Raw genomic sequence first — 14,800 nt, 5'->3', positions numbered from 1 at the left:
GGGACAGTAAAACATCTGAAGGGGACAGTAAAACATCTGAAGGGGACAGTAAAACATATGAAGGGGACAGTAAAACATCTGAAGGGGACAGTAAAACATCTGAAGGGGACAGTAAAACATCTGAAGAGGGGGACAGTAAAACATCTGAAGAGGGGGACAGTAAAACATCTGAAGGGGACAGTAAAACACCTGGAGGGGACAGTAAAACATCTGAAGGGGACAGTAAAACATCTGAAGGGGACAGTAAAACATCTGAATTGTATATAGTCGTTTTTCTATGGTCAACATATTATATAATACAAATCAATATATTGGGTTTATTGGTTTTCTTTGTGTTCACTCACAGGTTTCATGGATCAGGTGAAATGAGCTTCATGGGGTGAGGAGGAGGATTATTTAGCATACTGTTTGAAGAAGGGGACAGTAAAACATCTGAAGAGGGGGACAGTAAAACATCTGAAGAGGGGGACAGTAAAACATCTGAAGAGGGGGACAGTAAAACATCTGAAGAGGGGGACAGTAAAACATCTGAAGAGGGGGACAGTAAAACATCTGAAGAGGGGGACAGTAAAACATCTGAAGGGGACAGTAAAACATCTGAAGAGGGGACAGTAAAACATCTGAAGAGGGGGACAGTAAAACATCTGAAGGGGACAGTAAAACATCTGAAGAGGGGGACAGTAAAACATCTGAAGAGGGGGACAGTAAAACATCTGAAGAGGGGGACAGTAAAACATCTGAAGAGGGGGACAGTAAAACATCTGAAGAGGGGGACAGTAAAACATCTGAAGAGGGGGACAGTAAAACATCTGAAGAGGGGGACAGTAAAACATCTGAAGAGGACAGTAAAACATCTGAAGGGGGGGACAGTAAAACATCTGAAGAGGGGGACAGTAAAACATCTGAAGAGGGGGACAGTAAAACATCTGAAGAGGGGGACAGTAAAACATCTGAAGAGGGGGACAGTAAAACATCTGAAGAGGGGGACAGTAAAACATCTGAAGAGGGGGACAGTAAAACATCTGAAGAGGGGGACAGTAAAACATCTGAAGAGGGGGACAGTAAAACATCTGAAGGGGACAGTAAAACATCTGAAGAGGGGACAGTAAAACATCTGAAGAGGGGGACAGTAAAACATCTGAAGGGGACAGTAAAACATCTGAAGAGGGGGACAGTAAAACATCTGAAGAGGGGGACAGTAAAACATCTGAAGAGGACAGTAAAACATCTGAAGAGGGGGACAGTAAAACATCTGAAGAGGGGGACAGTAAAACATCTGAAGAGGGGGACAGTAAAACATCTGAAGGGGACAGTAAAACATCTGAAGGGGGGGACAGTAAAACATCTGAAGAGGGGGACAGTAAAACATCTGAAGAGGGGGACAGTAAAACATCTGAAGGGGACAGTAAAACATCTGAAGAGGGGGACAGTAAAACATCTGAAGAGGACAGTAAAACATCTGAAGAGGGGGACAGTAAAACATCTGAAGGGGACAGTAAAACATCTGAAGAGGGGGACAGTAAAACATCTGAAGAGGGGGACAGTAAAACATCTGAAGGGGACAGTAAAACATCTGAAGAGAGCCCAGCCAACAGAGAGTTGCAGACGGGAGAGGACAAGCGGGAAGCCCAGCCAACAGAGAGTTGCAGACGGGAGAGGACAAGCGGGGAGCCCAGCCAACAGAGAGTTGCAGACGGGAGAGGACAAGCGGGGAGCCCAGCCAACAGAGAGTTGCAGACGGGAGAGGACAAGCGGGGAGCCCAGCCAACAGAGAGTTGCAGACGGGAGAGGACAAGCGGGGAGCCCAGCCAACAGAGAGTTGCAGACGGGAGAGGACAAGCGGGAAGCCCAGCCAACAGAGAGTTGCAGACGGGAGAGGACAAGCGGGAAGCCCAGCCAACAGAGAGTTGCAGACGGGAGAGGACAAGTGCCTGGATTAGGACCTGCGCCACTTCCTGTGTGAGGAAAGGTCGTACTCTGCAGATGTTGTAGAACATGAACCTGCAGGAGAGGGTCACTGCTTTGATGATGGCAGAGAACGACAGGGTGTTGTCCAGGGTCACGCCAAGGTTCTTTACACTCTGGGAGGGGGACACCTTGGAGTTGTCAACCGTGATGGAGAGGTCTTGGAGTGGGCAGGCCTTCCCCGGGAGGATGAGCAACTCTGTCTTATCGATGTTGAGCTTGAGGTGGAGGGCCGACATCCAAGCTGAGATATTATTATACCTTTATTTCAACAAGGAACACAGACTGAGACCAAGGTCTCTTTTACAGCTGGGTCCTGCGTATACATGTTTACATACAGTTTAGGTACAATGATTAAAAAACGAAACAAGGCAAACAAAACCATCACAGATAACAAACAAAAAAATAACAAAGAAATATTAAAAATAAAAATATAGCAACACAGGTCTAGTTTTTTACTGGTAGCTTTCGATCGACCTCTTGGAGACCCATGATATACAATGTGTCTCAACCGAGACTGCTCTTCCCTGTGTCATGGAGGCGCTCAGCACTGCCAAAGCGGACTCTCTCTCCTCTGTTCTCACCCTCCTAGATCTATCCGCTGCCTTCGACACCTTGAACCATCAGATCCTCCTCTCCACCCTCTCAGGCCTGGGCGGGTCAAATCTACCTGGCAGGCCGCTCTCACCACGTACTCTCACTACTGGTGTCCCCCAGGGCTCAGTTCTAGGCTCTTTCCTCTTTACACCAAGTCACATGGCTCTGTCATATCCTCTCATGGTCTCGCCTATCATTGCTATGCGGATGACACTCAACTACTTTTCTCCTTCCCTCCTTCTGACACCCAGGTGGCGACACACATCTCTGCTTGCCTGGCAGATATTTTTTGTATTGCTTGTAACTGTTTCGGGTAATGCAGGTTATTGTGCTGTTAGTAGAATAACCTGTGTGTAAATGTAATCTGTCCCTTCTTTTCTTTCCAAAACACTTTCTCGTTATCGCTCTCAGAACGATCTTCTGATCCTCAGATTGACCCGTCTTGAAGCCTGACTGGCTAGGGTTGAAAGAAAAGAAGGGACACAGGTCTATAGTTTAGCCAGTCAGGCTTCAAGACGGGTCAATCTCAGTTGAGGATCAGAAGATCTTTCTGAGAGCGATAACAATAAAGTGTTTTGGAAAGAAAAGAAGGGACACAGGTCTATTTTATTACTGGTAGCTTTCGATCGACCTCTTGGAGACCCATGATATACAATGTGTCCATGTTTGTTGTTGTTCCAGGTCCGCCCACCGTTTTGAGGACGTTGAGACAGAGAAGATATGTGAGGAAACCGGTCAGTAAAGCTGTCACTCTGAGTTGAAACACCAGAAATGGGCTCCTTATGTAGTAATGTATCTGAGGGGAAACACCAGAAATGGTCTCCTTATGAAGTAATGTATCTGAGGGGAAACACCAGAAATGGTCTCCTTATGAGGTAATGTATCTGAGGTGAAACACCAGAAATGGTCTCCTTATGAAGTAATGTATCTGAGGTGAAACACCTGAAATGGTCTCCTTATGAAGTAATGTATCTGAGGGGAAACACCAGAAATGGTCTCCTCATGAAGTAATGTATCTGAGGTGAAACACCAGAAATGGTCTCCTTATGAAGTAATGTATCTGAGGTGAAACACCTGAAATGGTCTCCTTATGAAGTAATGTATCTGAGGGGAAACACCAGAAATGGTCTCCTCATGAAGTAATGTATCTGAGGTGAAACACCAGAAATGGTCTCCTTATGAAGTAATGTATCTGAGGTGAAACACCAGAAATGGTCTCCTTATGAAGTAATGTATCTGAGGGGAAACACCAGAAATGGTCTCCTTATGAGGTAATGTATCTGAGGTGAAACACCAGAAATGGTCTCCTTATGAGGTAATGTATCTGAGGTGAAACACCAGAAATGGTCTCCTCATGTAGTAATGTATCTGAGGTGCAACACCAGAAATGGTCTCCTCATGTAGTAATGTATCTGAGGTGAAACACCAGAAATGGTCTCCTTATGAAGTAATGTATCTGAGGTGAAACACCAGAAATGGTCTCCTCATGTAGTAATGTATCTGAGGTGAAACACCAGAAATGGTCTCCTTATGAGGTAATGTATCTGAGGTGAAACACCAGAAATGGTCTCCTTATGAAGTAATGTATCTGAGGGGAAACACCAGAAATGGTCTCCTTATGAAGTAATGTATCTGAGGTGAAACACCTGAAATGGTCTCCTTATGAAGTAATGTATCTGAGGGGAAACACCAGAAATGGTCTCCTCATGAAGTAATGTATCTGAGGTGAAACACCAGAAATGGTCTCCTTATGAAGTAATGTATCTGAGGTGAAACACCTGAAATGGTCTCCTTATGAAGTAATGTATCTGAGGGGAAACACCAGAAATGGTCTCCTCATGAAGTAATGTATCTGAGGTGAAACACCAGAAATGGTCTCCTTATGAAGTAATGTATCTGAGGTGAAACACCAGAAATGGTCTCCTTATGAAGTAATGTATCTGAGGGGAAACACCAGAAATGGTCTCCTTATGAGGTAATGTATCTGAGGTGAAACACCAGAAATGGTCTCCTTATGAGGTAATGTATCTGAGGTGAAACACCAGAAATGGTCTCCTCATGTAGTAATGTATCTGAGGTGCAACACCAGAAATGGTCTCCTCATGTAGTAATGTATCTGAGGTGAAACACCAGAAATGGTCTCCTTATGAAGTAATGTATCTGAGGTGAAACACCAGAAATGGTCTCATGAAGTAATGTATCTGAGGTGAAACACCAGAAATGGTCTCCTCATGTAGTAATGTATCTGAGGTGAAACACCAGAAATGGTCTCCTTATGAAGTAATGTATCTGAGGTGAAACACCAGAAATGGTCTCATGAAGTAATGTATCTGAGGTGAAACACCAGAAATGGTCTCCTCATGTAGTAATGTATCTGAGGTGAAACACCAGAAATGGTCTCCTTATGAAGTAATGTATCTGAGGTGAAACACCAGAAATGGTCTCATGAAGTAATGTATCTGAGGTGAAACACCAGAAATGGTCTCCTCATGTAGTAATGTATCTGAGGTGAAACACCAGAAATGGTCTCCTTATGAGGTAATGTATCTGAGGTGAAACACCAGAAATGGTCTCCTTATGAAGTAATGTATCTGAGGGGAAACACCAGAAATGGTCTCCTCATGAAGTAATGTATCTGAATATAGCTTTATCTTTCTATTATTTACATCCATTTTCTTTATTGTTCTATTTTAAACTGGTCTTGTATGTCAACGATCTATAGGATATACTTTTGATTTACTGGTCTGTTTCTTACCGAGATTTACATGTAACATAAAGTGTGTATGTGTATAAAAAAACAAACAATAGCTATGTTTACATTTTTACTGGTCAAACCACAACTGAGCTAGCCAAATCCAACATTTTTGTTTTACTCAATCTCTGACACTAGCCCCTCTTATTTCAGTCTCGGAAAAAGAAAAAAAAATTCTAAGCTTATTTTTTGGGGTTGCGCCTGTATGCTATTTCATGGTACGGCGCTGTATATTCCCCATGGGCATTAAAGGGATGATTTTGACCATATATGGTTAATTAGGGGTGTTTCTAAGGTCATGGCCAAGGTCATGCACGAGCACTGAGGCTGAGAACAATTGGTATTTATCAATGGTTATCTCCTACCACTGTGCCTATGACACTTGTAGGATTGTTTGATAAATCACACTTTTTGTATGCATACAGATATTCTAAATTCTGTTCTTAATTAAGTAATATATATATTTTTTTAAATGTGTTCTTCTTTCCAGTGGATGACATCACACATAGAGTTAAAGGGAAACTGAAAGCCAGTCTGAAGAAGAAGTTTAGATGTGCGTTTGAAGGCACTGCTGAGGCACAAACTAGACTTGATAGCGTTTACACACAGCTCTACATCACACAAGAAGAGGTTCATAAAGAACATGAGGTTCAACGGATTGAGAGAAACATATCAGACACTCCAATAAACTGCAATGACATCTTCAAACCCTTACCTGGAGAAGAGAAGAGACCCATCAGAACTGTAATGACAAAGGGAATCACTGGCATTGGAAAAACAATCTCTGTACATAAGTTCATCCTCGACTGGGCAGAAGGAAATGCCAATCAGGATGTTGATTTCATCTTTGTTCTTCCTTTCCGAGAGCTGAATTTGATTCAAGATGAGCAGTACAGTCTTCATGGACTTCTGAATGAATTCCACCCTGAACTAACAGAGATAGTAGAAGCAAAGATTTATGCTACCTGCAAAGTTCTCTTCATCTTTGATGGTCTGGATGAAAGCCAACTGCCTGTGGATTTTGAAAAACACAAGAGGGTGACTGATGTTACACAGACATCATCGGTGGATGTGCTGCTGACAAACCTCATCAAGGGGAATCTGCTTCCTAAAGCTCTCCTCTGGATAACCTCCAGACCAGCAGCAGCCAATCAGATCCTGCGTCAGTATATCAGCAAGGTGACAGAAGTACGAGGGTTCAACGACAAACAGAAAGAAGAGTACTTTAGGAAGAGATTCACAGATCAGAACCGGGCCAGCAGAATCATCTCACACATTAATACATCAAGGAGCCTCCACATCATGTGCCACATACCAGTCTTCTGTTGGATTACTGCCAGGGTTCTTGAGCAAATGTTGAGTGATGATAAGAGCAGAGAGATCACAACTCTGACAGAGATGTACAATCACCTTCTACTCATTGAGACAAACCTGAAAAGCAAGACGTATAGTGGGGAAAATGAGACAGATCTGACCATAATCGTAGAAAGAAACAAAGAAAACATTGTGAAACTGGCTCAACTGGCATTTGAACAGCTGGTGAAGCACAATCTCATATTCTCTAAGAAAGACCTAGAAGAGTGTGGCATTGATTTCAGTGAAGCCTCAGAGTACTCTGGGTTTTGCACAGAAATCCTGAAAGAAGAGTATGGGTTGTATCGGAAGGAGGTGTACTGCTTTGTTCACCTGAGTTTTCAGGAGTTCCTTGCTGCTCTGTTCGTGTTCCACTGCTGTGTGAGCAAGAACATCAAGGCCCTGGAGTCTTTCATTGGGGATGTGTCTTCAGAGCTGCCCTTGCATGAACTACTGAAGATGACGGTGGATAAAGCCTTGGAGAGTGAGAATGGACACCTGGACCTGTTCCTCCGCTTCCTTGTTGGCATCTCAACAGAATCCAACCAGAGACTGTTACAAGACCTACTGCCACAAACAGAGATCAGCTCAGAGACTGTTAAGGAAATTAAGAAATACCTCAGGGAGCCAAATGTAGAGCAAGTTTCACCTGATAGATACATCAATCTACTCATCTGCTTGACTGAGATGAAAGATGATTCAGTACATGAGGACATTGACCAGTTCCTGAAGTCAGGAAGTCAAACAGGAAAAGAACTGTCACCTGTTGCCTGCTCAGCATTGGTCAATACGCTGCTGATATCAAAGGGCGTGCTGGATGAACTTGACCTGCAGAGATACAACACATCTGAGGAGGGGCGTTTGAGACTGATCCCAGCTGTGAGGAATTGCAGAAAGGCAATGTAAGTAATCATGTAAATCTCGCAAATACCATACTTAAAGCCCCCAAACCGTATTTGTGTGTGTTTCTTTTATGAAAATAGCTCCAAATATACGTTTTTATTCATTTATTTCTCTGAGCCTCCTTTTGCCATTGAAATGCTCAGTCTGATCTTGTAGGTGTGTTGATACAAATTGTAATATATTTACATACACAGCCCTGATTTAAAAAATATATATAATTGGCAGATACTGTAGGATCGTTTAGACTCAACTTTGGACCCTCTAAATCAGGGAGTGATTTAGAACTGAGACACCAGGTGGGTGCAGTTAATTATCCGGTTGAACAGAAAACCTGCAGGCTCCGGACCTAGTAGAGTAAAAGTTGAATACCCCTGGTCTAGAGCCTACCCCCCTTACCACTTCAAAGTAGGACGATACATATGCAAATAAAAGATGACTGGTCACTGGTCAGAATAATAATAATCAAATCAGATTGTGATGTCATGCTGTGGTCCAAAAACTCCACCCCCCTGAACAAGCTCTTACATTACAAAACTATTACAGTATCATTATTTTCACAATTTCAGTGATATTTCGACGTCATAGTGTGGAAATATCAGAAACAGAAAAATCAAGTTTTTTTTTACTGCACTGCCCTTTTAATGCCCAATTTTGATCTTAACCAATATTTCTGAAAATAAATGAATTGCTTACTTGTGAAGTAGTTGAAAACTAATCATTTTAAACTTTTATGCTCATTTTGAACAAATCAACTAGCTCCCTTTCAATCACATATACTTTTTTATTAGAAATGTTAAAATGTCACAACAGGTTTAGAAACATTATGCATATAATTTGTAAGTCGCTCTGGATAAGAGCGTCTGCTAAATGACTTAAATGTAAATGTAGGAAAGAGGTCATGTAACCTTCCTTAAGACCTGCTGTTATATTCAGAGCTGCCAAGGCTTTTGAATCATGTGGACAACCGTGGTTCGTTACCCAGATGGTCACGCATATACTGTACATGGAAGGAAATTCCATTGAATGAATACGGATTATACATTTACATTTAAGTAATTTAGCAGACGCTCTTATCCAGAGCGACTTACAAGTTGGTTATAATACTGAATATGCTAAGATGCTCTTAATTAAAGCAATTATTTATAACTTTTCTTTGACAGTTTATTTGGGACTCGTTGAAAAAATAGTTATCGTTGTTTCAAACAATTTCAAATTGGATAACTTAAAAGAATATTAATATTTAAATACCTACAAATATTATTGTATTTTTGCAAGACTTGTTTTTTAATATCAAAATAAATGTTTTCCTTTTATCATCTATGTTTGACTAACTCAACTATCTGGATTTTTTGATGGAATACATATATTATATATTTTTGGCCCAGGTCTTAATATCACCGTAATCAGAGAATCACTAGTGTTAAACATCCCCAACTCGCACTTCAACACAATCTGTCTGGGGTCTGGGGGTCGTCCCTCAGAACTTTCTGGGGCATCTAAAGCTCATTTCCACACAATTTAATATAACCCTTTTGGGGTAATTTTGGGGTCACTTTATTGTAATTAAGAATAGAATAGGTGTCTAAACCCTTCTACATGATTTTGGATGCTGCCATGATTATGGACCATGCTGAATGAATTGTGAATAATGATGAGTGAGAAAGTTATAGACACATGAATATCATACCCCACCAAAAATGCTAACCTCCCCTGATATTGTAATGGTGAGAGGTTAGCATGTCTTGGGGGTATGATATAAAATGCTAACCTCCCCTGATATTGTAATGGTGAGAGGTTAGCATGTCTTGGGGGTATGATATTTGTGCGTCTGTAACTTTCTCACTCATCGTTATTCATAATTAATTCAGGACTATCCGTAATGATGGTAACATCCACATTAATGTAGAAATGTTTAGAAACATATTCTATTCTTACAATAAAAGGGACTTCAAAAATGACACAATACATTATTTCTATTGGGCACAAAATAATCTGAAACACAACCAAAACAAACAGCAAATGCATCTAACAAATGTGTAGAGTCACAAGCTTGATGTAGTCATCACGTGCTATGAATGTGGGACCAAATACTTAACTTTTTACTATTTTAATACACATACAACTTCACCCGATTAATGGTACATCAACTGGCAAAAACTAGCCAAGTTAATTTACTTCTGTTGAAACGGGACAAAACAAAGGCTACAAAACATTTCCATACACACAACAGTTGTGACGGATACTGATATAGCTAGAAGCTAGAGCTGAACTAGCTGTGGTAGCTACTAGCTAGCTCAGCACTGGGAATCTACTTTTTTCCCCTGTTAAGTCAAACAGCAGTTACCTTGCATCAGTCAAATAAACTAGCCAGTTTCTGTTCTGCTTGCTATTACAACTCGGAGAAAAAGCACAACACACAGCATCTGCCTCTGTTCATCTCTCCCGTGACGGTCCTATAAGCCAGCCTTTCAGAAACTTTGCCTTCACACTGTCCAGGCTGAAACCACCAAACAGCCTACCCGACCGCTCTGAGGCGTACGCATGTTCCTAAAGCACACCGATAACACTTTTTGTATCACAGTGCAATGATAAAACTGTGAGGGGACAAAAAAAATGCAGTTTCAGAATGAAGTGAAAGTTGCGCCCCTGCATCTCTGTGTCTGCAGACTAGCAGGCTGTAGACTCCTACCTGAGCACTATGAATCACTGGCCTTCGTTCTCCAGTCAGCAGACTCATCCTTGAGAGAGCTCGACCTGAGGAACTGTACGCTGTCTGATGGTGATGATGAGGGCAGACTGAGTGTTCTCTTCGCTGCGTTGAAACATCCACACTGTAAACTGGAGACACTGAGGTCAGTACTTTGGGAGGTGGTTTCAGATGACGAGAACCTGAAGATTGTTGGATAGTTTTTAGGGTCATTTTGTCACCCTGACAGCTTGTATATGTACTGATCATATGTTCTTGATCATTGTTTTAATGGCGGCAGGTAGCCTAGCGGTTAGAGTGTTGGGCCAGTAACCAAAAGGTCATTGGTTCAAATACCTGAGCCAACAATGTGTCAAATCTTTCAATGTGCCCTTAAGCAAGGCATTTAACCCTAATTTGTTCTAGGGGTGCCGTACTACTATGTCTGACCCTGTAAAACAACACATTTCACTGCACCTATCTGGTGTATGGGACAATATTACTAATATATAACATCTATTATTTGTTTTAACACTTAGCTTTGGGTATGAATGCATATCAAACCTTTCCTCACAAGAATGTTGATGTTTTTTGGGTAGCACTTTCTTTGTAGTATAGTCTTATGAAGTATTATATATAAATATCCTATCATAAAATGGTTTTCTCTGTTGTTGCAGACTTGCTGGCTGTGAACTCACTGAGTGGTTTTATGAAGTGTTGGCCTCAGTTCTCAGCTCAAACTCCTCTCACCTGAGAGAGCTGGATCTGAGTCACAATGACCTGCAGGATTCAGGAGTGAAGCTGCTCTCTGCTGGACTGGGGGATCCACACTGTCAACTAGAGACACTGAGGTCAGTACTTAGAAACATTGTTACTCAACAGCAGACCAAAAGGTCTGTGTCAGAAAACAATCTATCCTCAGTTTTTTGGAACAGTTTTTAAAAATATAGTATACTGCAATATTGACTGACCATATATATTGAGTCAGAATATCCACAGGGGGCCATTCCTTCAGAAAATATACCTTAAACACCTTAGTTTCTCCAATCCATCCATCTTATATAACAAGACTGTCCCTTTGAGAATAACGTGTCCATTAGATATTTTGTATTGCTCAATAATGTTACCAAATAAATGTTATATTTTGATGTGTTTTACCCTAACTCTGTTCTCTGCAGGATGTCATTCTGTAGAGTCACAGAGGAAGGCTGTGCTTCTCTGGCTTCAGCTCTGAGGTCAAACCCCTCCCACATGAGAGAACTGGACCTGAGCTTCAATCACCCAGGAGACTCTGGGGTGAAGCTGCTCTCTGCTAGACTGGAGGATCCACACTGTAGACTGCAGAAACTCAAGTTAGTACAGTTACTGTGGAAACCATATATTTGTAGTGCCTTTCTTTCCCATTTATACCACCTCCTTTGAGTTCTGACCAAAACAGAATGCCAAACAGTCTTGTAACTGATTGATTGAATATTGCATTTGTCTTATTATTCTGAGAACAGCCAGGTATGGATATGGTGTAGAGCTCTTACTGTCACCTTTTTGGACTAGACTACACTTCATACAGTCTGGACTAGACTACACTTCATACAGTCTGGACTAGACTACACTTCATACAGTCTGGACTAGACTACACTTCATACAGTCTGGACTAGACTACACTTCATACAGGCTGGACTAGACTAGACTTCATACAGGCTGGACTAGACTAGACTTCATACAGGCTGGACTAGACTACACTTCATACAGTCTGGACTAGACTAGACTTCATACAGGCTGGACTAGACTAGACTTCATACAGGCTGGACTAGACTAGACTTCATACAGTCTGGACTAGACTAGACTTCATACAGTCTGGACTAGACTAAACTTCATACAGTCTGGACTAGACTACACTTCATACAGTCTGGACTAGACTACACTTCATACAGGCTGGACTAGACTACACTTCATACAGTCTGGACTAGACTAGACTTCATACAGGCTGGACTAGACTAGACTTCATACAGGCTGGACTAGACTAGACTTCATACAGGCTGGACTAGACTAGACTTCATACAGGCTGGACTAGACTAGACTTCATACAGGCTGGACTAGACTAGACTTCATACAGGCTGGACTAGACTTCATACAGGCTGGACTAGACTAGACTTCATACAGGCTGGACTAGACTAGACTTCATACAGGCTAGACTAGACTTCATACAGGCTGGACTAGACTAGACTTCATACAGGCTGGACTAGACTAGACTTCATACAGGCTGGACTAGACTAGACTTCATACAGTCTGGACTAGACTACACTTCATACAGGCTGGACTAGACTACACTTCATACAGTCTGGACTAGACTACACTTCATACAGTCTGGACTAGACTACACTTCATACAGGCTGGACTAGACTACACTTCATACAGTCTGGACTAGACTAGACTTCATACAGGCTGGACTAGACTAGACTTCATACAGGCTGGACTAGACTAGACTTCATACAGGCTGGACTAGACTAGACTTCATACAGGCTGGACTAGACTAGACTTCATACAGGCTGGACTAGACTAGACTTCATACAGGCTGGACTAGACTAGACTTCATACAGGCTGGACTAGACTTCATACAGGCTGGACTAGACTAGACTTCATACAGGCTGGACTAGACTAGACTTCATACAGGCTAGACTAGACTTCATACAGGCTGGACTAGACTAGACTTCATACAGGCTGGACTAGACTAGACTCCATACAGGCTGGACTAGACTACACTTCATACAGGCTGGACTAGACTAGACTTCATACAGGCTGGACTAGACTAGACTTCATACAGGCTGGACTAGACTACACTTCATACAGGCTGGACTAGACTACACTTCATACAGGCTGGACTAGACTACACTTCATACAGGCTGGACTAGACTACACTTCATACAGTCTGGACTACACTTCATACAGGCTGGACTAGACTAGACTTCATACAGGCTGGACTAGACTACACTTCATACAGTCTGGACTAGACTAGACTTCATACAGGCTGGACTAGACTAGACTTCATACAGGCTGGACTAGACTAGACTTCATACAGTCTGGACTAGACTAGACTTCATACAGTCTGGACTAGACTACACTTCATACAGTCTGGACTAGACTACACTTCATACAGTCTGGACTAGACTACACTTCATACAGGCTGGACTAGACTACACTTCATACAGTCTGGACTAGACTAGACTTCATACAGGCTGGACTAGACTAGACTTCATACAGGCTGGACTAGACTAGACTTCATACAGGCTGGACTAGACTAGACTTCATACAGGCTGGACTAGACTAGACTTCATACAGGCTGGACTAGACTAGACTTCATACAGGCTGGACTAGACTTCATACAGGCTGGACTAGACTAGACTTCATACAGGCTGGACTAGACTAGACTTCATACAGGCTAGACTAGACTTCATACAGGCTGGACTAGACTAGACTTCATACAGTCTGGACTAGACTAGACTTCATACAGGCTGGACTAGACTAGACTTCATATAGTCTGGACTAGACTACACTTCATACAGGCTGGACTAGACTACACTTCATACAGTCTGGACTAGACTACACTTCATACAGTCTGGACTAGACTACACTTCATACAGGCTGGACTAGACTACACTTCATACAGTCTGGACTAGACTAGACTTCATACAGGCTGGACTAGACTAGACTTCATACAGGCTGGACTAGACTAGACTTCATACAGGCTGGACTAGACTAGACTTCATACAGGCTGGACTAGACTAGACTTCATACAGGCTGGACTAGACTAGACTTCATACAGGCTGGACTAGACTAGACTTCATACAGGCTGGACTAGACTTCATACAGGCTGGACTAGACTAGACTTCATACAGGCTGGACTAGACTAGACTTCATACAGGCTAGACTAGACTTCATACAGGCTGGACTAGACTAGACTTCATACAGGCTGGACTAGACTAGACTCCATACAGGCTGGACTAGACTACACTTCATACAGGCTGGACTAGACTAGACTTCATACAGGCTGGACTAGACTAGACTTCATACAGGCTGGACTAGACTACACTTCATACAGGCTGGACTAGACTACACTTCATACAGGCTGGACTAGACTACACTTCATACAGGCTGGACTAGACTACACTTCATACAGTCTGGACTACACTTTATACAGGCTGGACTAGACTAGACTTCATACAGGCTGGACTAGACTACAATTCATACAGGCTGGACTGGACTACACTTCATACAGGCTGGACTAGACTACACTTCATACAGGCTGGACTAGACTAGACTTCATACAGGCTAGACTAGACTTCATACAGGCTGGACTAGACTAGACTTCATACAGGCTGGACTAGACTAGACTTCATACAGGCTGAACTAGACTACACTTCATACAGGCTGGACTAGACTACACTTCATACAGTCTGGACTAGACTACACTTCATACAGTCTGGACTACACTTCATACAGGCTGGACTAGACTAGACTTCATACAGTCTGGACTACACTTCATACAG

At 42.3% G+C, this 14,800-nt stretch overlaps 1 protein-coding gene across 2 annotated transcripts in view; it reads left to right on the top strand.

Moving 5' to 3' along the window:
- The first annotated feature begins 1,851 nt into the window (after window positions 1-1,851).
- Window positions 1,852-14,800, top strand: part of LOC139568308 (uncharacterized) — a 45,280-nt gene continuing 32,331 nt past the window's right edge. Inside the window, exons 1-6 of one of the 2 annotated variants that reach the window (XM_071390060.1) lie at window positions 1,852-2,813; window positions 3,244-3,296; window positions 5,805-7,569; window positions 10,237-10,422; window positions 10,934-11,107; window positions 11,435-11,608. In XM_071390060.1, the coding sequence (XP_071246161.1) occupies window positions 2,500-2,813; window positions 3,244-3,296; window positions 5,805-7,569; window positions 10,237-10,422; window positions 10,934-11,107; window positions 11,435-11,608 (2,666 nt within the window). In that variant the 5' untranslated portion in view covers window positions 1,852-2,499. Of the gene's footprint in view, window positions 2,876-3,243; window positions 3,297-5,804; window positions 7,570-10,236; window positions 10,423-10,933; window positions 11,108-11,434; window positions 11,609-14,800 lie in introns of both variants that reach the window. The other variant, XM_071390058.1, reaches the window with a different exon arrangement.

This window comes from Salvelinus alpinus, chromosome 2 (assembly GCF_045679555.1).
Source record: "Salvelinus alpinus chromosome 2, SLU_Salpinus.1, whole genome shotgun sequence".
Taxonomy (NCBI): domain Eukaryota; kingdom Metazoa; phylum Chordata; class Actinopteri; order Salmoniformes; family Salmonidae; genus Salvelinus; species Salvelinus alpinus.
Note: the sequence above shows the minus strand (reverse complement) of the source record. Positions and strands in the feature narration are given on the sequence as shown.